Source organism: Polypterus senegalus, chromosome 1 (assembly GCF_016835505.1).
Source record: "Polypterus senegalus isolate Bchr_013 chromosome 1, ASM1683550v1, whole genome shotgun sequence".
NCBI lineage: Eukaryota > Metazoa > Chordata > Cladistia > Polypteriformes > Polypteridae > Polypterus > Polypterus senegalus.
The window spans coordinates 49,865,560-49,889,842 of record NC_053154.1 but is presented as its reverse complement, the minus strand read 5'-3'; the positions used below and the strand labels follow the sequence as shown (position 1 = coordinate 49,889,842).

Genomic DNA, 24,283 nt, shown 5'->3' with positions numbered 1-24,283 from the left:
TACTGTCAAAATCCAAGTGAAGCAAACTAATTCAGAGCTTGCCATCATTCTGGGTGGATTAACCAAAGAACTCCAACTGTTAGATATTGGTGTCAACAGGTTGTTCAAAGTTAAATTGCGAGATGTGTGGGAGCATTGGATGATGGAAGGCGAACACACATTCACCAAGACAGGAAGGCAACGCCAGGTGAGTTACGCCGCTATCTGCCAATGGATCGTGAATGCCTGGGCTAAGGTAGCAGTCTCAAGTATCTTTGAGCTTTCATCACTAAACAGCTAAGTAACAGCAATGAGACTGACTCGGATAATGACGAGAGAGATCCGGGCATGCTTGATGCTGAAATCGCCCAACTGTTTACCTCAGACACTAAGGATGAAGAATTTGATAGATTTGTGGAAGAGGATTGAACTGAAAAAGTTAGTGTATTGTTTTGTATTTTATGTTACAACTGAGCAATGTTGAGAGTTATTGTGAATGAGTTGAATAAAGTTTGACTTATCTGTGTTGTTTCGCTGGATGCGCTTTATAATCCGATGCGCCTTATGTATGAAAGTAGATCCGTTCATTGATATTGCGCTTTAAAATCCGGTGCATCTTATGGTCCGAAATACTGTATGTTTCTGGTTACCGCCATCTGCTGGCAGCTAATGGTATGTTTGTTATCCAAAACCTGCAAAAGCTAATGCTCAAATTCAAGTGCGGTATTTCACAGTTTAAAGAATTATTTAATGAAATTAGTGTTGCCCCTTGGATAAGTCGACTTTGTGTTTTTGAATGAATTTTAAGGCATACATTTTTCAACTTATACATGAGTATCTACGGTAATTGAATTGCAGGTAAGTGGAGTTGACTGTAGTAGAAAGGGGAAAAACAGTGAGTTCCCTGAAGACACTTACTGGGTACTTTGGCTAGTCTTTCTATTTGTACTGCATGTAAATTGAAGTAAACATACATTGTACAGTGTGACTTTTATGGGTTCAATGGTGTTCAATAGACTTTAAACTATGGCTGCGCAGTATAGCTTGTGTCTGTGCTGGCTCATAGAATAAAGAAGCTATGAGATTGGGTAGGAGGGTTTTATCCATTATTTCCTTTGAAACTGTTTTGGTACTGGTACTGAGGTCCAAAAACTGATATCGATAACAGTCAATGTTTATGTACCGATCCAACATTACTTTAAACTGATATCCTTTAAGTGTTTGAACGTTCATACTTTTTTTTCAAACTTAACATAGAGAGAGTAGGGAAAAAATAGTAAAACTTAACTGCTCAGGATGCTGTTGTAACTCAATAACACAGCAGCAGTAAAAGACACTTTTACTGGTGATTAGTGCCAAAAAAGCCATATTAAATCAATTGTGATTCAATGTTGTGTAATTTATACACCGTCAGCACGGCCTGTCTGATCTAAACACTAGCATGGCGAATTGCTCATGTACCGAAGTGACTTTTGCTGCAGGTGGAAGTCCCATTTTACTTATGGTGCCAAGCAGAGTTGTGCTGTGTTTCACTAGTCTATTACCTGGCGAAAGTGCTGTGAAGAAGCTGTTTGTTGCTACAGGCCTGCCTTTGTCCAGTCCAATAGAGGTCACGGGACAATTGTATCTTTGATTGCGGGTACAACAAAGAGTTCTGAGCAGGAATCAGCCGCAGTGCTGCCCTTGGGGAAAAAAATGGAGATAAATGCCATCAACCCCGCAAGGAAGAGGCAAGTTTGTTGTACCACGTGAAAGTCACTGAGAGAATAAAACTGAATAATAATAAATACAAACACTAACTTTTACAAGTAGCCAAAATTTACACCGGGTGTTACAGACTCAAATCAAATTTATGTTTTTATTATATATATTGTAGAAAAAATAATAAGTAATCAGTACACGGAGCACCCGGTCTTGAAACCAGGACCTTTGGATTATAAGGCAGTAGTTCTTACCTCTGTACCACTTAAGAATGTGTGTAAACTCCCTGTCAATTGACATTTAAGCTTGAGTTTTTAACTCATTGACAGCCACATGTAAATCAAATGCTTTTTTTTCCCTTTGGTTATATTTTGAATAAAAGTACATGTGTTTATTTGATATTTGGACTAAAGTCTTCACACATTATACACTTCACGTTGTTATTAGTATGACATGGAAAAAGGTTCTGCTTTAGGTATGTGTTCAGCATTTCTTGCATTTCTCGCATTTCTCGCATTTCCTTTCATCCTTACACTTACCCAGATCTTTGTAGACACGGAACACACATGAAATATATGTTTTCCAAATAACGATGAAATGTATTATTTACCCAATACAACTCCAAGCACCTCACATGCAGATGGGGAGCCTTGGCTTGAGATGGGATAAGTTTTTGCCCAAGCTGAGCTCCGTCAAGGTGAGGGATGGGACAGCAGGCTGCTTGCGGCTTATGCTGATCAACTCATTTACAAAATAAAAGACGCTGATGGAGGGGTGAGAAGGAATTTAAGGTGGGCCGGGATTACAAGGTTTATCGTAGGCTTCAGGACTTCTAGTGTTAAACATTTGATTATGTAACTCCAGAAGCAATGTATAATTGTTTTGTGACTACTCCACCTTCTTAAAGATGTGGTACAAGACAAATATTTGGCCCAAATCAATCTAACAAACATGAATTCATTTCACAGGATTGCCAATAGATAGACACAATTTAAATTTTCACACAGTAAAATGAAATGCGATCCTACTGATGAATGGCTTTTGGGATTGATTTACAGAGGTTCAAAATAATAAATAAATAAATAATATACAGTGTATCTAAGTGAAAGTACCAGAAATACCTACTTGACAAATAACCTTAGTTCTTTTTAAACAAAACTGGGTATCTGGACTTCTTCATGCTGTAGGCTGTAAAAAAAGAGTCTGCTTTAATCAAAAAGAGATGGCAGCTGTTTCAGTGTTCAGCTTATGGTCAGTCTTGTATAGATAGGATATCATTCATGACATAGGACATCTTTAATGCCTTATCAGATTCTAAACAGTGTGCATCCTAAATTCTGTAATTGTAAAAAGATTGTCGCTGAGCTTTGATTGAGAATCAAACTCTTGCTTTTTCTAGTAGTAGCTCAAATACTACACATGTCTTTTCAAGATATCACTTCTCCGCCTATTGAGTTCAAGCAGTATGTTGCGGGTAACACATTTCAAAATAATGCAGCATTCCTTGCACATTTTTGAATTGCTTCATCTGCACGTGTAGATCACATTTAAGATACTTATATTTACAAATTTTTCTGAAATAATGTAACAAAACATCACATTGTTGACTGATTTATGGCTTAAAAAATATTTTGGGTCTTGTTAATTATCTAGAAACAGTTCATTATTACTTTCTAGACTGCTTCTTTCCAGACAAGTAAATCATTTCTTTTTGATTGTTCGCAAAGTGTGCACTACTGGCATTCCTATAATAACTGAAAGTTACAAATCCTAGGAGTGCTAGAAATATACATGCAATGTATCTAAGTGAGAAACCTGCTTTCTATGTGGATTCTGACTGTCTGATCCTTTCATCTAATTTTATAATGTGTGTTTATTTCAGACACTTTTGGAACTGGGAGCTTCTCCAGATTATAAAGACCGTCGTGGACTAACAGCCTTGTACCATACAGCAATGGTGGGAGGTGACCCGTACTGTTGTGAGTTACTGTTACATGAACATGCTACTATCAGCTGTAAAGATGAAAATGGATGGCAGGAAATTCACCAGGTACACTCTTCGATTATTTTTCATTTGTGCCAATGTTATGCAATATGCTTCTGTCATTATATATTGTGTGTAGGGGTGTACTGCATGTATGCTTTATTATTAGCACATTTTGTATTCTTTTCTTTTTGACCAAAAGGATTCATAGTTCCTTGTCTATGCGAACAAGGCTCATGTTCATAAATACAAACCAATGTGTATATGCAGGTACACCTGATTGTTGTGGATTCTGTGGTGCTTAAAGGATGTGTTTGGTACAAGTTAGTTACTTTTTCTCAGTAATGGTGTACATTAAATTGTCAGGCAAATTATTGTTTTACATTGAATCATTTTTATGATTTTAACAAAATCCTTTAAACTTAAAAAATACATGCACTTTGAGGAGGCAAAATGGTTGAATTCAGAAAATTTACCTTTGGTATTTATGTCGTGTGTTTGTGATCAAGGATATTGAAAGTGATATATTTTATCACAGATTTTTGCCATTATTTTTCTTGACGCAAGTACAGTATATGCTGTGTTCACTTATCTATTCAAAGGTGATCTAAGAAGGCAATTTTTTTTACATGTAAATAAGGAAGTAAAACAGCACAAAACCAGGCATGCTTGCATGTGTAGCTGATTATTGTAACACTGACATCCGATCACAAAACCACCAATGAATGTCATCCGCAGCATGCTGATGGCCATGCAAAACTACAAGAACATTTTTAAGAGGGGAATCCATGTGGCATTCAGACTGACTAAGAATTAATAATGTCCTTAATATTGTAGATTAGGCACTGAATGAAACTGTGGCAACAACAGCACTTTTGGGCAAAACAAAAATTATGTTAACTTCTTTCCCCACCATCTTCTGAGTCGTATTTAGGCAGATTCACCAGTGCTTGTGTGTCAGCTATTATCCCTCCAGATCAGAGAATGTCCAGTTTCATTGCCTCAAAACACTACTCACATCTCCAGTTATTCCCAGTTTCAAATAAAAGCTAACAGCGTCAGATCCCTAGGGCGGTAGTATGTATCGTAACTGAGAGACTAAAAGTGGAAAAAAAAAGGTAATTTTTACAAGTACAGTACTATAAATGTACACGGTCTGTTACAGATGCAAACCAAATTTATGTGTGTACTGTATAATATTAACAATAAGAGCAGCTCACTACTGAAAACGGCAAATATAGGAGGCAGTCGGGATCAAACCGGGGACTCTTGATTACACGTCAGCAAATCTTAACGCTACACCACGGAAGCTGTTGCATCATCCTTGAACCTTTTGTGAAAGTGTTTATTTGATCTTTGGACTTCAGGCTTCACACATTCTATAGTTTATGCCTACATTTTGTAACATTTATTAGAAAAATTTGAAAAAATGTCTGTTTTAACAATGTGTTTACACAGATTACTGTAGAAACAGAACACACATGAAATGCATGTGTTCCAAATAACGATCTATTATTTCCACTCTAAAATTCCAGTAGTTCACTCCCAGATAATAAATCAAGGGATGAGCTGGGAGAACTTTGTGGGGGGATGGAATAGCAGGCTGCTTGTCTTAATCGGCACATTTACATTTTGTACAAGATTGCGTCTCTCCAAGTCAAATCCCCATTAAGGCATTTACAATGCCTACATTTGTGACATAGTTTAAAAAAAAAAAAAAAGTTTATACTAGGGCTTTATTGAATACCTGATTTTCACTATTCGTCCGAATATGAATTTCCAGATAGGTCAAGCATGAATGCAAATACTGTAGTACAGTAATTGAAATGGGAGCACTTGTGGACAGTACTATGTATTTAATGTCATTTTCATGAAATTCTAGCTATTATTATAAATAGTATTTTGACATGGAATTGTGTATGCACTAAACAAAATTAAAAACTTAAAAAAAAAAAATTTAGTTTTTTAGAATTTATTTTTTTATCTCAAAAACATTAATCATAAATCAACAGTCAACAGTTCATGTCTAATCTCGTCTGTCAACCTATCACTGCAAATAAGAAAGGGCTCAGAGCCGATCCCTGATGTAATTCCACCTCCAACTTGAATGCATCCGTCACTCCTACCGCAGACCTCACCACTGTCACACTTCCCTCGTACATGTCCTGTGCAACTCTTACGTAGTTCTCTGCCACTCCTGACTTCCTCATACAATACCACAGCTCCTCTCAAGGCACCTTGTCATATGCTTTCTCCAGGTCCACAAAGAAGCAGTTCAACTCCTTCTGGCCTTCTCTAAACTTCTCCATCAACATCCTCAGAGCAAACATTGCATCTGTGGTTCTCTTTGTTGGCATGAAACCATACTGCCGCTCACTAATCATCACCTCACTTCTTAACCTAACTTCCACTACTTTTTCCCATAACTTCATGCTGTGGCTCATCAATTTTATTCCCCTGTTGTTACTACAGTCCTGCACATCCTCCTTATTCTTAAATATCAGAACCAGTACAATTCTTCTCCACTCCTCAGGCATCCTCTCACTTTCCAAGATTCCATTAAACAATCTGGTTAAAAACTCCACTGCCATCTCCTAAACACCTCCATGCTTCCATAGTTATGTCATCTGGACCAACTGCCTTTCCATTTTTCATCCTCATCATAACTGTCCTTACTTCCTCCTTGCTAATCCGTTGCACTTCCTGATTCACTATCTTCACATCATCCAACCTCTTCTCTCTTTCGTTCTCCTCATTCCTCAGCTTCTCAAAGTACTCTTTCCATCTGCTCAACACACTCTCCTTGCTTGTGAGTATGTTTGCACCTTTATTCTTTATCAACTTAACATGCTGCACATCTTTCCCAGCTCGGTCCCTCTTTTTAGCCAACCGGTACAGTTCCTTTTCTCCCTTAGTGTCCAACCTCTCATACAGCCCATCATACACCTTTTCTTTAGCCTTCACCACCTCTTTCTTCACCTTGCATCTTATCTCCTTATACTCTTGTCTACTTTCTCCATCTCTCTGACTATCCTACATCTTCTTTGCCATCCTCTTCCTCTGTATACTCTCCTATATTCCCTCATTCGATCACCAGGTTTCCTTTTTCTCCTTCCTCTTTCCAGATGTCACGCCAAGCACCCTTCTTGCTGTCACCCTTACTACATCTGCTGTATTTTTCCAGCTGTCTGGTAACTCTTCACTGCCACCCAGTGCCTGTCTCACCTCCTCCCTAAACTCAACCTTGTAGTCTTCCTTTTTCAACTTCCACCAATTGATCCTTGGCTCTGCTCCCACTCTCTTCCTTTTCTTGATCTCCAATGTCATCCTACATACCACCATCCTATGCTGCTTAACTACACTTTCCCCTGCCACCACTTTGCAGTCTTCATCTCCTTCAGATCAACTTTTCTGCATAGGATGTAATCTACCTGTGTGCACCTTCCTCCACTCTTGTACGTAACCCTGTGTTCCTCCTTCTTGAAATACATATTCACCACAGCCATGTCCATGCTTTTGGCAAAATCCACTATCCTCTGACCTTCTTCATTCCTCTCATTGACACCATACCTACCCATCACCTCCTCATCTCCACTGTTCCCTTCACCAATATGCTCATTGAAATCCACTCCAATCACCACTTTCTGTCCCTTTGGTACACTGTTCATCACTTGATCCAACTCACTCCAAAAAATTCTTAATTCTTGTGTCATCGAAGTAATCCCAGCATGAGTAAACTGCTGCACTGTTTTTTTGCTTTTTTGTAGGTGAATCTGTTGTCAAATGTTTTTTATCTCCATTGTTATGTATTGCTGCATATATATCAGTCTTTTTCATAGCTTTTGAGAAGTGAACCATTTTACTTTAAAATGTGGGTCATGTACAGTTGAAACAATTTGAATTAGATTTTTTTGACATTCTAGAATTTTTAATGTACAGACTTTAAAAGTTCTAACACCATTTCTTGTACTCTGTCAGTACTTGTACTGGAGAACTGGTTGTTCAAATAATGAGTGAGGACATTACATGATTATATAAAGCTGTTTCACATGAAACATCCATCCATTATCCAACCCTCTATATCCTAACTACAGGGTCACAGGGATCTGCTGGAGCCAATCCCAGCCAACACAGGGTGCAAGGCAGGAAACAAACCCCGGGCAGGGTGCCAGCCCACCACAGGGCACACACAAACACCACCACCCACACACACACACCAAGCACACACTAGGGACAATTTAGAATCGCCAGTGCACCTAACCTGCATGTCTTTGGACTGTGGGAGGAAACCACGCAGACACTGAGAGAACATGCAAACTCCACACAAGGAGGACCTGGGAAGAGAACCCGGGTCTCCTAACTGCGATAATCTGCATTAACTTCCACGGAGATGGAGTTAAGGAAGTTAAATTGTAACTTGAGCTTTACTCAGTCATAAAAGAAAATAAGTCCACACTTCCTATAAACTTTCACACATCTAACATAGAGAAATCCATTTTGTGACAACATCTTGCATGAGTACATGTTCAGGTAATTTCAATTCTTTTTATTTCTCACATGCTCTGGCCATAGCACTGGTGGAATGTTTACAATAGCCATCTGTTTTTCTTGTTATGGTAATGAGATTGTTGACACAGTTCTCAGTGTACAGAGAGTTATGAAAACATAGCTGAGGAGTGTGATCAAAGCAACACACATTTATTTGGTTTGTACCTTGCATAACCTTCTCTATGTCGCTACAACTGTCTCTGATAAACCCAGGAATTTGATGTTGTATTTGCAATCATTCTCTCATTTCAGAAACAGTATTCACAAGCATTTCAGCAGCATGTGTACTAGTTACATTTTCACAGTGGAGCACAGCATATTGTCAGTTGAAATTGTCATCAATCCAGCATGCAGTTAAACTCCTCAACAACTGTGTGCTGCATTGAGATATCCGTCATGAATGAAACACGAATGAGATGCCCATCATGCAAATGAAAGTTTTCCCAAACATTTTCATACTTATCTAAAATGCATTTTTTTTTTAAATTTGCAATATAAAACCTTGTAACAGGGCTCAAGAACAGCAATTAAATTTCCAAAACCCACATCCACAAGTGTTGAAATATGCTGAACATGCATATTGTCTCAGCTATTGTCTCATTAACCTTTGAGGCTGCAGGGCTGCTGATTTTCCAAGTCTTGTCTTGGCTTTTTACTTCATCAGACAACATACGCTGTTTTTTGGGGCAACACTGTACTACCAGATTACCCACTGCCATTGTCCTCTGAGTTTGACTATTCCTGTTTTATTATGGTCATTTTTGTGGGATTCTTGAATTTAAAATGGTTTTAAAAGGGTGATGTCCTAAACAGTTAAGCCTTTGCTGATGGACCACCTGAAATTGGCACATCACTGAGACTGCAAACAGCCTTTGATTCATGAACTTCAGAACTTCTGAAAAACTTCTACACTCCGCTGTTCTTTTCTTACCTTTACCTGAAAAATATGGAAAGTGCAAAATTCTATTGTTGAAAACACTATTAACACAAATGAACCACAGTAAAAGAATTATTGGAAAACAAAAAAAAAACCTTTGAACTTTTGATTAAGTGTGACGTCTTAACTACGTAAATAATTTAATAATAATGGCCACGGACTGCACGACGAGATGGGAATACCAGGAGAAGCCAGCATCAAAAGCAGCTCTCTGAGCGAGTGTGGGCAACAGATTTGGCAGGCAGAAATGGAAATTTCTGTTAGATTAATATTTAAAGGCAAAAAAAAAACTTTGGGGAGATTCAACAATAACGTAGTGTAGTACGCTGAACAGTAATTTAAACAGACCAGGTAGTGCATCATCTGTGTATGACCACGTCTGCACTGGGTCCATGTATTAAACAAGCCTTTAGAGAGCACCATGGAGGTGTCTCCCTGCTGCTAACGTCCATCAATTGTGATGCATGGCTGCTGCAAGCCTCTGATTTGGATCCTACCTTGGGTCAGCTCACAGAGTGGAAAATAGTCTGGTATACAGGTTTTTATGACGTTAGGTGAATGGAGTGAGGGAAGCACTCTGTTGGACAAAGTGCAAAGCAGCTAGGAGCACATGTTCACAACAGATCATCTGAGCAGCATGGAAGAAGCAGTATTGAAAATTCCACTCACCTATAATCGACATAAAAAGGCTATTTCCATTCCTCTTTCTCTCACCCTCCCCAGGTAATTTTAAAATACGCATTTAACTATTCAGAATTTTTTTGAACTTGAATACTCTCATTTTAGTATTATTCGGCTAAAAACTAGTTGGAATAGAATATTGGTACAGCTCTACTTTATACATAATGTTCCTGAGTGATGGCAGCCCATATCACAGAAGACTAACAAGTTTTCTTTTTTAAACTGTATGAAGAAATTTTACAGTAACAGAAAACAAAATGATATTTGTTATTCATTCATTTTCCAAGCTTATTCATTCTGACATATCATTGTACTTACAGCTTTGGCTTCAGTTTTAGTACTCCAGCAAAGGTACTTATGTTTATTTTTTTAAGGCTAACCTTGACTTCCTAAGTGATATATTTTATTTATATTTTTAATGACCACTATCAAGCTGATTGTTAAGGAAAACATAAAAGCAGCTTAGATTCTGACCATCTGCATAGTGACTTTTTTAATGCAAGTTTGCACTGGCAGTGCAATTTGCCTTTTAATCTCAGTGTATCAACCGTTAAATCCATCCATCCATTATTCAACCCGCGATATCCTAACTACAGGGTCACGGGGGTCTGCTGGAGCCAAACCCAGCCAACACAGGGCGCAAGGCAGGAAGCAAACTCCGGGCAGGGCGCCAGCCCACTGCAGAACCCTTAAATCTTTTTTTGATAATGCTTTTATTAATTTACTTATTTTAGAAAAAAAGCATTCACTTTCTGTTTTCTATTCTTGAATATTCAGCTATAAGATGCACATTACTCATACTATTCAGTTTTTATTACACCGTTATTGAAACTATTACAGGATTTGATGAATCTTTAATCAATGATGAAAGTATCTGTAATTTAAAATGTGAGTTTCAGAAGTATTATAATATTTAACAGCTGCTACTTGAATGGCCTTTTTATAACAAAAGCTTTAGTCAGTGTTCCACACTATCTACATTTGTTTTGCAAAAGTGAAAAGAAACATTTCTTTTCCGGTCTCCTGCTGTGTTTCACTTCTGCCACCTAGTGGATGACTGCATTGTGTATCTTTTTAGTAAATGTACAGTAAGCAAAATGTTTTTCTTTTTTATTGCCACTTATTTACAAGAAAAATATGTTCAAATGGTTTATGTATTTAATATAATGTTGTACCTTGTGATACTGATTACTGCTCCAGTTTTCAGGTCTTATATTCTTGGGGTTGGGTCAGGAAATTATTCATATTTCTTCTGTCCAGAAATATAAACACTCTTGTACTGAATAAGTTTATAATTTCTAATTTTTCTGCACATACATAAATGTGTGACTCAGCCTGCAAGGGTTTTAGTGAATGGAAAGTTTTTTTCTTTTCTTTCTTTCCGTTTGTTCAACTTGTACTTTAATTTGACACTTCGTATCCCTGTTGTTGAAAATAACTTTTACTGGAACTTGTTAAAAAAAGGTTTCTACAAAAACAAGCTACAGAAAAATAAGTATATGCTTACAGAAACTGGCTATTCAGACAAACACAGCTTGAATTTTTTTGTTCCCTAAAGATTCCAAAATAACATATCAATTTTAGATTTGAAGGCCTCATAGTTGCTACTTCCAAGAACTCTTGTAGGTAAATTATTCCACATACATATAATCCTTTGTGTAAAGAAGTATTATCTTACATTTGTGCATGTGGGCATCTGTCTGGCTTACTACCCTCCAAATTTAACATTTCTGTCATATTCTTTTTAACCTTTCTTAAATGTGTACACCTCATGTACAAGTATTTACTTTATTGTTTGGAAAAATACACTGGAAAGGTTTAGGAAAGTTTTTTCTAATGGTCAAAAAACAGGAAAATCTGATTGTACCCCTATTCTTAATGTGCCTTTCCTGGCACATCTCCTGCAGAAAACTCTTCGGGGATATCTCCACTATATCCCTATACCACCTTAACTTGCTCCACATTTTTCTGAGTCACAACAGTCCTACTTTAAGTGACTCCTTCATTACTGAACTCTTAATACTGTCAAGGAGAGTTACTCCTGGAGCCTTTTGTACTTAAGATTTCACTGTTTGGTTACTACCTAGAGGTGCTACCTCTAAGGTGTTACTTTCATGAACATTCCCAGGTAATTTGTTCCATATAACTACAGTACAATCACAAAAGAAGTATTACCTTACATTTGTGCTTAATTACCCTTAACCAGCTTTTCTGGACGTCTATTTATTAACCTCCAAATCTGAAACATTGAAACTGTGTCTACAGCTGCGGTAGGGAGTTTTTATCTGAAACTAAACTCCTGCTTTCCTCAGTCATGTACATAGATTAAAATTAGCTGCATCTTCTATAGTTCTTGGTACTACTCCATTTTCCAGATCTTTCACTTTAGTAATGAACCGCTGTGACACATAATTATTTTTCATGTGTTTAAGCCATTCCTACACCCATTGGCAGTTGATGCCCTGAATCTCTTCTTCATATTGTATAATGTAAACCCTCTCATGAGAAACTTTATGGAAACTTTTTTGAATATCAAAGTAAAATAAACCATGGCAAATAAGTTGCATCATGAATGAATCTGAATAATGGTGCAGCAGGCAAGATTACAAAATGTACAAAAGAAGGGAATTATTAAAAAAATTCAATTGACTTTAAGGTTGGAACAGAACACCCAACTGAACGGTTTGTGTAGAAAGTTCCACTGACGTGAGAGAAACTTCTCCCAACCATCCAAGAACAGTTTGGTAATGAACAATGCTTTTTCGAGCATGATGGAGCACTGTGCCATAAGGCAAAAGAGATAACTAAGTGGCTCGAGGAGCAAAGCTTCTAAATTTTGGGTCCATGGCCAGGAAACTCACAAGACCTTAATCACATTGAGAACTTATGGTCAATCCTCAAGAGGCTGGTGGACAAACAAAAACCCACACATTCTGACAAACTCCAAGCATTAATTATGCAAGAATGGGCTACCATCAGTCAGGATTTGGTCCCGAAGTTGATTGACAACATAACAGGGCGAACAGCAGAGATCTTGAAAAAGAAGGGCCAACACTGCAAATATTGACTGTTTGCATAAACTTAATGTAATCTATACTAATAAAAGGCAAAGCCCTCACTGACTCACTGACTGACTGACTCACTCACAGACTCACTTATCACTAATTCTCCAACTTCCCGTGTAGGTAGAAGGCTGAAATTTGGCAGGCTCATTCCTTACAGCTTACTTACAAAACTTGGGCAGATTTCATTTCGAAATTCTACGCGTAATGGTCATAACTGGAAGCTATTTTTCGGCATACGCTGTAATGGAGTTCACCTAGAAAGCAGTGGGGGCGGAGTTTCTTGTGACATCATCACGCCTCCCACGTAATCACGTGAACTGACTGTCAACGCACTACGTAGAAAACCAGGAAGAGCTCCAAAACGCGCTGAAGAAAACATGCAGTATATAATTGAGAAGGCAGCGAAACAATAAGAAGCGAGCGAGTGACATATACACTGAATCCTCCAGGCACTACTTACAAAAGGTTACATTGACAATCGCACAGCTGGGAAGCTTCGATGCATGTGCTCCATAACGCATTAAAAAAAGGTTACATTGACAATCGCACAGATGAGAAGCTTCGATGCATGTGCTCCATAACGCATTAAAAAAAATAATGCGCATGATTACATTGATCAGCGCTTCCCAAAACCTGACGGTCATAACTGGAACCTTCTTTCCTATACTGTATACGGCCATAGCGGGCAGGTCGCTCGCCGTGGGAGGCGTGGCGGCTGAAGGAATGTGCTTAGCATATTCATAAGTAAGGCTGCTGCGCAACTCAGCACGCCTCCCATGTAATTGACTGCCTGCCCATATACGGCCATTCTTCCCTCAGGTGTCTTGAGTCGTTTCCTTGCTTTGCGAAGGAAGCAGCTTTCTCACAGCTTCTGCACTGTTTTATAAACGAACGATATATAAGAAAGTCCTTTTTCATTGCTTCGCCAACGAGGCAGCCTTTTTATTTAATCCATGGGTTCTTCGCTGTTTCATTGTTCATTTATTTCGATTTTTATAGTTATTGTGTGTGTCCTGCGGTGGGTTGGCACCCTGCCCAGGATTGGTTCCTGCCTTGTGCCCTGTGTTGGCTGGGATTGGCTCCAGCAGACCCCCGTGACCCTGTATTCGGATTCAGCGGGTTAGAAAATGGATGGATGGATAGTTATTGTGTGGGTTTCATTTAATCCACAGGTTCTCTTCTGTGTTCACCGCAGTGTCTTCAGTCGTTTCCGTGGTTTGCCAAGGAAGCAGCTTTCTCACACCTTCTGCACTGTTTTATAAACAAACGACATATAAGAAAGTCCTTTTTCCTTGCTTCACCAACGAAGCAACCTTTTTATTTAATTGACGAGTTCTCCGCTGTTTCATTGTTCATTTATTACGATTTTTATACTTATTGTGTAGGTTTTATTTAATTGACGGGTTCTCTTCTATTTTATTGTTCATTTGTTATGATTCTTACAGTTATTGTGTAGCAATTTTAGACTTACTTTTCTGTTCAAATACCCATTTCCTTTATTTAATCGGCTGACTCTCCGCTATTTTTTTGTTCCTTTATTACGATTACAGTTATTTATTGCTTCCCTTCTTTGGCTGACTGCCTGCCCATATAAGCCACTCCGCTGTTTTTTTGTCAAGCAGTCTTTACATAGCTTCTCCGCTATTTTATAAAGAAACACCATATAAGGCCATCGTTTTTCTTTGCTTCGCCAACTAAGCAGCCTTTTTATTTAATCCACGGGTACTCCGTTGTTTTATTGTTCGTTTATTTCTATTGTTATACTTATTGTATAGGTATTTTATACTTTCTTTACTGATCAAGTACCCATTCCCTTTATTCTTCCAACTATACCCCTATTAAAATGTCTATCGACGTGATCACCATCAATCAAAGAACTATCACTTACCGAGTGGTGTCCATGCCCGGAGATGGCGCCTGCCTTTTCCATTCTCTGTGTTACATATTGCACGGACATATCAGGCTCACTTTTGATATCCGCAAGGACATTGTGTCTTATGTATTAAATGACTGGGAGAGGTTCAAAGTGTGGACTGATGATGGTACAGGAGATAATTATAGTACACATGGTTCTGCATGTGAGTTGATGGCTGCCACTGAATTGTTTGGTTGTCGCTTTCAAGTGTACCGAAATGGGCAGATATTTTACACCTTTGGAGAACCATCACTGCCTCTTAAACATCTTAGATTCACAGGTGACAATTTGAGTAGTGGACACTTTGATGTTTATGAATATTTCAACTCTCAAAAGCTGGATGCGAAGTTATTGATGAAGCCGGTTGTATACTTACATCGATTGACACATGCTCAATGTCACTTCACCACAAATCCAGCTGATTATTACAGTGGCAATCCAAGCTATGAGAACACAGTAAAAAGGAGACGTATCAGACGTCGTGGTAGATTTTCTGATACAGCTAGACGGAATCAACTTTGTGCAGCTATCGCCAAATACTCGCAAGCACATCCACAAGTTCATAGGGATGCTGTCGCTAAATACTCGCAGGCTCATCCACAAGTTCATAGGGACGCTGTCGCTAAATACTCGCAAGCACATCCACAAGTTATTAGGGACGCTGTCGCTAAATACTCGCAACAACATCCACAAGTTCATAGGGATGCTGTCACTAAATACACGGAGGCAAATCCACAAGTTAATAGAGCTTCTGTTTCTAGATACGATCCCAATAATGAAAAGCCGCTCATACGAAAACAAAAGGTTTGGCTCAAAAAAGCCAATTGTGGATTAGCGTACGACCCAAACATATATTATGAGTCTGACAAAACAGTACACATTGGATTTATGAATGTTCACTGTGACTATTGTGAAGCAAAGAAGTGGAAATGCGAATCTCCTGGTTTGTGCTGTAACGGTGGTAAAGTATCTCTTACTCCTTTATGTAACCTTCCTCACCTTCTTGAGGGCCTGTTAGATGGCCAACATCCTCAAAGTGAGCATTTCTTGAACAACATTCGAAAGTACAACAGCGCATTTCAAATGACATCATTTGGTGCTAACCAAATCGTTGAGGGAAATTTTATGCCTTCATTTAAAGTTCAAGGACAAGTGTATCACTTGATTGGCAGTCTTTTACCTATGCCAAGTGAGGAACACAAATTTTTGCAAATTTACTTCGTCGGGGATGATGAAAAGGAAGCACAAATCCGCTGTGCTAATTTTTCTGGACTTAACATGCCCCTGGTGAAGCAATTACAAAAAATGCTCCATGACTGTAACACTTACATCCAGGACTTCCGCTCCACAATGGACAGTATTTCAGATGATGACAAAGACTTCAAAGTTCTCATTCACGCAGACAAAAAACCATTACATGCACACAAAGGCAGATTTAATAAACCCACAGTTCATCAAGTTGGTGTTGTCATCGTTGGGCAAACGTTCAACAATAGAGATATTGTCTTGAAAACCAGAGACAATAAACTTCAACGCATTAAAGAAACCCACAGATCCTATGATGCAGTTCAATATCCTCTCATGATCTGCTATGGTGAAGACGGCTATTCTGTGTGTATGCCTCAAGTTCATGCTACCAGTAGGTTACCTATGAACAAAACCGTCTCTGCAGCAAGCTTCTATTCATACCACCTTATGATCAGACAACATCATGCTAATAATATCCTTTTCTTCAGAACTTTATTAAATCAGTTTTTAGTTGATATGTACGCAAAAATTGAATCCGAAAGACTAAATTATATCAGACTAAATCAAAAAAAACTTCGGGCTGAAAATTACATTCACTTAAAAGATGCTATTGACAAAAACGACACTGATTTAACAGAACTTGGTCAGGCTGTGATATTACCATCTTCCTTCACTGGAGGACCTCGCTATATGCACGAGCGTACACAAGACGCAATGACATATGTTCGTCGTTATGGCCGCCCTGACTTATTCATCACATTAAATTGCAATCCTATATGTATATATATATATGTTTATATGTGTGTGTGTGTGACAGCAACACTCATCACTCACAACAGTGACAAAACAATTACATTGTCAATCATCTTACGTTATTTTTAAAATGTTTCCTTTTCTTTTTCATTACTTCTTTAACACACTACTTCTCCGCTGTGAAGCGCGGGTATTTTGCTATTTATATATATAACTAGCAAAATACCCGCGCTTCGCAGCGGCGAAGTACTGCATTAAAATTTTTATTAAGAAGTAAATTAAACCTTTTTAAACTGAGGGAAAATATGCCAATAATTATTTGTTAAGGATCTCTTTGTATACCATGTTGTCAGTTCGGCCCTCCGGTTGTAACATGACCAAGCTGTGCGCTGAGCTTACTCTTGAGCATGCAACTTACAGTTGGTCATGTGAACAGTAATCTTGTCTCAAATCTCACAGCTTGGATTGCTGCTGTCATAATCGGTTTGAGTTTCATGGTTTGTTTCAATTACGACAGTATTTGTAGGACTTGTTGTGTTGAAGTGACATTTGGCATCTGTCAAGCATTGTAAGCACACAACCGGTTTCATCGATAAAATCACATCCAGCTTTTGAGAGTTTAAACATTCATAAACATCAAAGTGTCCACTACTGAAATCGTCACCTGTGAATCTAAGATGTTTAAGAGGCATTGGCGGTTGTCGAAAGGTGTAAAATATTTGACCATTTCGGTACACTTGAAAGCGACAACCAAACAATTCAGCGGCAGCCATCAACTCACATGCAGAACCATAGGTGAAGGGCTTAAGCATTTCACTCTTCTAGTGCTCCTGTGTAGTCTAATTATCTCCTGTACCGTCATCAGTCCACACCTTGAACCTGTCCCAGTCATTCAATACATAAGACAGAATGTTCCTCCGGATATCAAGAGTGAACCTGATATGGCCGTGCAATATGTAACAAAGAGAATGGAAAAGGTAGGTGCCATCTCCGGGCATGGAAACCACTCAGTAAGTGACAGTTCTTTGATCGATGGTGATCATCTCGATAGACATGGTAATGGGGGTTGGAATGATAAAGGAAATGGGTACCTGAGCAATGTAAAGTAAGGCTAAAATACCTATACAATAACTATAATTGTAATAAACAAACAATAAAACAGCGGAGAAGTCGTGGATTAAACAAAAAGGCTGTAGTTATCAGTAGGGAGACGTGAATCCCGTGGCAAAGTAAGGAAGGGAATGTAGAGACCGGAGCGACGGACGGTCTTATATAGGCAGGCAGCCAACATCGTGGGAGGCGTTGGGATGGGGGACCCAACGCCACCTCACATGTTGACCGAGGTGCAGGCTATGGACGTATATATGTACGTAAGTAGGATTCAGTTAGCGTTGGGAACCCGTGTACCAAATTTCTTGAAGATGGGCCCAAAAGTAACAAAGACTGTTGAAAAGTTCAATATGGCGGCCGACAGTGGCATCATACCACCGAAATAAGTACGTACATTGGTTTCGGTTAGTGCAGGGAAGCCGCCTACCAAATTTTGAGAAGATGGGGCCATAAATAAGAAAGTTCAACATGGCGGACGTTGTTGACCGTTATGACCATTACGTGTAGAATTTCGAAATGAAACCTGCTTAACTTTTGTAAGTAAGCTGTAAGGAATGAGCCTGCCAAATTTCAGCCTTCTACCTATACGGGAAGTTGAAGAATTAGTGATGTTGGAAAGTTCAATATGGCGGCTGACAGTGGCGTCATACCACCGAAATAAGTATGTACATTGGTTTCGGTTAGCTCAGGGAAGCCACCTACCAAATTTCGTGAAGATGGGGCCATGAATAAGAAAGTTCAACATGGCGGACGTTGTTGACCGTTATGACCGTTACGCGTAGAATTTCGAAATGAAACCTGCTTAACTTTTGTAAGTAAGCTGTAAGGAAAGGGTCTGCCAAATTTCAGCCTTCTACCTACACGGGAAGTTGGAGAATTAGTGACGTTTGGAAAATTCAATATGGCGGCCGACAGTGGCGTCATACCACCGAAATAAATACGTACATCGGTTTTGGTTAGCGCAAGGAAGCCACCTACCAAATTTCGTGAAGATGGGGTCAGCCTTCTACCTACACGGGAAGTTTGAAAATTGGTGAAGTTGGAAAGTTTAATATGGCGGCCGACAGTGGCGTCATACCATCGAAATAAGTAAGTACATTGGTTTCGGTTAGCGCAGGGAAGCCGCCTACCAAATTTCGTGAAGATGGGGCCATAAATAAGAAAGTTCAACATGGCGGACGTTGTCGACCCTTATTGACCGTTATGACCGTTACATGTAGAATTTCGAAATAAAACCTGCTTAACTTTTGTAAGTAAGCTGTAAGGAATAAGCCTGCCAAATTTCAGCCTTCTACCTACATGGGAAGTTGGAGAATTAGTGATGAGTGAGTGAGTGAGTGAGTGAGGGCTTTGCCTTTTATTATTATAGATTCACTAAGGCCACGCAAGACAGTGAGCACAAGCAAGACAGAGAGCCCCACCCACCAACTCACAGAGCCCCGCCCGCCAACTCTAAGACCGTGGGATACGTGCGACAGAGCCCCACCCGCCAACTCTAACCCTCCTACCGCGTCATGGGATATGCACGACAGAGCCACGCACACCAACTGTAACTGTCCTCCCACATCCAGCGTCGCTCTCAAGGCATGTGCACTGCCTGCTCATGTGCCCGCATGCAACAACTCACCAAACACAGCCTCAGTCCCTTTCGTCTGTGCAAAAGTCCACATGCACCTCTGAGCCATGTTGACTTTTCACCACACGCAAGACAGAGAGCCACGACCGCCAACTCACAGAGCCCCGCCCACCAACTCTAACAGAGCCCCGCCCATGGATTACGTACAAAAGAGCCACGAATGCCCACTCCTCCCATGTCAGGGGGAACACACGTCAAGGCCCCGCCCGCCAACTCTCACCCTCCGCAGGCTTCCAACATCGCTCTCGAGGCAGGAGACATCAACTTCTCAACTGTCACTCTGGAACAACTCAGTATTCGAGCTATATTAAGCGTCACCAACGAAGACTCACTACACCTTAATGAACAGGTGGTGAAACTTATCCCTAACGGCAAAGTAACTTTCACCAGCGTTGACTCCATCGTCACAGACGATCCTGCAGATCAACTTGCATTCCCCGAAGAATTTCTTAATAGTCTTATTCCCACTGGCATGCCTCCGCATAAACTCAAAATTAAAATTGGTTCAGTCATCATGCTTCTCAGGAACCTCATGCCAGCAAAAGGTCTCTGTAATGGCACTAGATTTTCTGTTACCAGCATTCACCGCAATGTACTGGAATGTAAGACTATCACATCTGCTACCTCACAAACTGTCCTTATTCTTAGGATTTCCCTGACCCAATCAGATTCTAATTTGCCTTTTACTTTTACACGCAGACAATTTCCTGTTAGATTGGCATTTGCAATGACTATTAATAAGGCACAAGGACAAACTTTTGAAAAAATATGCCTGTATCTGCCAAAACCTGTTTTCACTCACGGACAATTGTATGTTGCTCTCCCCAGAATTCCATCTTTTCATTCACTGACAGTTGTATCCTCAAATCCTCCCCATTTGGACAACTGTGTCTTTCAGGAAGTGTTCACTCATCAATAAATAATTATTTGCAGCGTATGCTATGCCGTGGGTTGGCTAGTTGTCAATAAAAGCCTTTCAAACTTATGAAATGCCTGTAATTATACTTCAGTATGGCATAGAATCATCTGACAAAAAGATATAAAAACACTGAAACAGCAAACATTGTGAAAACCAATACTTGTGTCATTCTCAAAACCTTTGGTCACGACTGTAGAGTCGCACCAAAATTCCATCTTAAGGGATGCCACTGCCAACCTAATCCATTGCTGATAAAATCAGCCATGTGTAACTTCATATTCTTTGAAAATGAACACACTGGATGAAGATGAGCAAAGAGCCGAAAACATACAAATACCTCTATATTGTAGATCTACAGCTTATCTCTATTTATACCATAAAAGCTTGGTTTATTTAATTATTTTTAGATGATCCTGCAAAACAATTTACTATGCTTAGACCAGCCAATTGTGGCATTATCTTGTAAAGAACACTTTAAAATGGCCCGAATAATATATATTCCATTAACAGCCATGTGGCTTTTGAAGAATTCAGCCTACGAGCCAAAGTGTGTCCATGCCTGTCCTAAAGCTCTCAAACACGTTCATAACACATTGTTGGAAAATAACACAAAGCAAGGCACTTTATCTGCATGCCAGTATACCAAGGAGAAATTGACACACCTATATATGGTGTGGCAGTTGTTCCTTGGTATAATGGCATGCATTTAAACTCTTCCAGACAAATAACAGGAGGTACCCTGTGTTCTTACTCAATGGCATCTCACACCATTACAGTGTCTTCTATGGTTATGAATCATTCACGTTTATTTCCTGAGCTGCACCATTGTCTTTATTGTCTCCTTGTTTAAATAAATTGATTAATGCTAAAGTGGAAATACAAGCATTCAGAGGCTTCAATGAGCCAACAAAATCAGCTTTTACCTTTTTGTGGCAAGTAGAAATGATGTCTTTGGATGTATTTTTCCATGGAGAAAATATTTATTTATTGTTGTTTTTCATTGTGCATCTGGGTGTAGCTTTATATTGTCACACAGTTTATGCACTTATGCATACTGTACATACACAACATTGTATGTACACCTATAGGTGTATATGAAGGTTAATTTCTTTTTAATCACTCACTTTTTAATTTTGTATTAGTTTTGTCCATGTGTAGTTACATCTGTTACATATCTTTTTGAGCTATTTTGATTCTTGTTTTGTGCTTTCCATGACCATCTCTCACACACACAAGCTTTCAGTACCTTGCTTTTTCTATGTGTCTGCTTTTCTGATCAGGTTTATATTTATAGATTATAGCTGCAAATTTTCTGCTTGGATTTGCATTTTGTTACTTAAAACAAATACCAAAGACTGAATTCAGTGGGCTGATCTCTTTGACAAGTGAAAAGTGTTTCTTAGCAACCATACGTGTTGCATACAGTTGTGGAGGAGGAACTTCCTTTGGTCTAGTATGTTAAAAAATCATGTAAGAGCTAAAGGGAATAATTATATGTATTAAAAAGAAAAGGAAATACTGTTTTTGATTTCATTACCTTTATATTGTTTTTTATACAGCTAAACAGTACAATAATGCATCATTATCATTTGTAAAGTATTCAATGTTATTTTTAACTTTCAACTTTCCTAATCGTCATCCCTGTTAATTCTCCCTAGATGATATATTAGTTAGCAATAAGCAGCAGAGGAAAAAAATTAAAGATTCAAGATATTGCTACAGCTTGAAAAATAATTATGTCCAAGGATATCATGTTTTGTAGAATAACTGGTTTCGTCCCATTAGGTAAACATTTCTTCCCATTTAAGATAGCATAATGTCAGTGTGTAGTAGAGAGATGTACATATTTCTTCCACTTCAGCAAATTAAATGGGGAGCTAGAAGAGTACAATAGAGACTGTCTTAGAATAATCAGTGAGAATGGTTATTTTGTCTGGGCAGATTCCAAAAAGAACAATAGGAGGCAAAGAGTTTATTGAAATTCCACATCACTCTTACAGCATAATAAAATGGTTATGCATGTAAGACTTAAGTGAGGTTGGGAGCATTCACTAATAGTGCATTGTTGCACCCACCACATGATGAAACACCTGGATTGGGATCCGAGTGCACTGGGTGACACTAGTATTAGAACTGGCAGCCTTCCGATTGCTAGATCCCTAGCCTCGGAGCAACCACTTAACTGAGTGCAAATCGTGGCAAAGAGAGGCTGCTGTTTGGTGGCACCCCTGCTGGTGGCATGTATTCCATGTTAGATTTTAATCTGAATTAGGAAAAGAAATGTATATCATGGTAAGTAAAATAACTCTGCCACCTCCAGCTCTGTCTCCTGCTTTCTTGGAGTGCCACCATCTCCAACCCATATAACATAGCTGGTCTCACTACTGTCTTGTAGACCTTCCCTTTCACTCTTGCTGATGCCCGTCTGTCATAAATTACTCCAGACACTCTTCTCCACCCATTCTACCCCGCCTGCACTCTCTTGTTCGTCTCTCTTCCACAATCCCTGTTACTCTGAATTGTTGATCCCAAGTATTTAAACTCGTCCACCTTTGCCAACTCTACCCCCTGCATCTTTACCATTCCACTGACCTCCCTCTCATTTACATACATGTATTCTGTCTTGTTCCTACTGACCTTTATTCCTGTCCTCTCTAGAGCATATCTCTAACTCTCCAGGGTCTTCTCGACCTGCTCCATACTCCGCTACAGATCACAATGTCATCAGCAAACATCATAGTCCACGGGGACTCCTGTCTAATCTCACCTGTCAACCTGTCTATCACCATTGCAAATAAGAAACAGCTAAGAGCTGATCCCTGGTGTAATCCCACCTCCACTTTGAATGCATCAGTCACTCCTACTGCATTTCTCACCACTGCCACACTTCCCTCGACATATCCTGTACCAGTCTTACATACTTCTCTGCCACTCCCGACTTCCTCATACAATACCACAACTTCTCTAAAGGCACCCTGTCATATGCTTTTCCTACGTCCACAAAGACACAATTCAACTCTTTCTGGCCTTCTCTATACTTCTCCATCAACACACATTACATCTGTGGTGCTTTTTCCTGCCATTAAACCATATTACTGCTCACTAATCATCACCTCCTTTTCTTAACCTAGCTTCCACTACTCTTTCCCATAACTTCATGCTGTGACTCGTCAATTTTATCCCCCTGTAGTTACTACAGTTCTGAACATCCCCCTTATTCTTAAAAATTGGTACCAGTAAACTTCTCCACTCCTCAGGCATCCTCTCACTTTCAAAAATTTCATTAAACAATCTGGATAAAAACTCCACTGCCATCTCTCCTAAACTCTTCCATGGTTCCACTGGTATGCCATCTGGACCAACTGCTTTTCCAGTTTTCATCCTTTTCATAGCTGTCCTTACTTTCTCTTTGCTAATCTGTTGCTCTTTCTGATTCACTGTCTCCACATCTTCTAACTTTCTCTCTCTCTCGCATTCTCTTCATTTATCAGCCTCTCAAAGTACTCTTTCCATCTGCTCAACACATCCTCCTCGCTTGTGAGTATGTTTCCATCTTTATCCTTTATGATCCTAACCTGCTGCACATCTTTCCCAGCTCAGTCCCTCTGCCTAGCCAATCGGTACAGGTCCTTTTCTCCCTCCTTAGTGTCCAGCCTCTCATACAACTCATCATACGCATTTTCTTTAGCCTTCACCACCTCTCTCTTCACCTTGCACCTTATTTCCTTGTACTCTTGTCTACTTTCTGCATCTCTCTGACTATCCCATTTTTTCTCTGTATACTCTTCTGTACTTCCCCATTCCACC

General features: G+C 39.3%; 1 protein-coding gene across 3 annotated transcripts in view; it reads left to right on the top strand.

The window, feature by feature from the left end:
• Positions 1–24,283, top strand: part of shank2b (SH3 and multiple ankyrin repeat domains 2b) — a 1,055,424-nt gene that overhangs the window by 347,990 nt on the left and 683,151 nt on the right. For all 3 annotated transcript variants that reach the window (XM_039749058.1, XM_039749068.1, XM_039749076.1), the window contains exon 9: positions 3,563–3,730. In XM_039749058.1, coding sequence (XP_039604992.1) covers positions 3,563–3,730 — 168 coding nt within the window. The remainder of the gene's footprint in view (positions 1–3,562; positions 3,731–24,283) is intronic.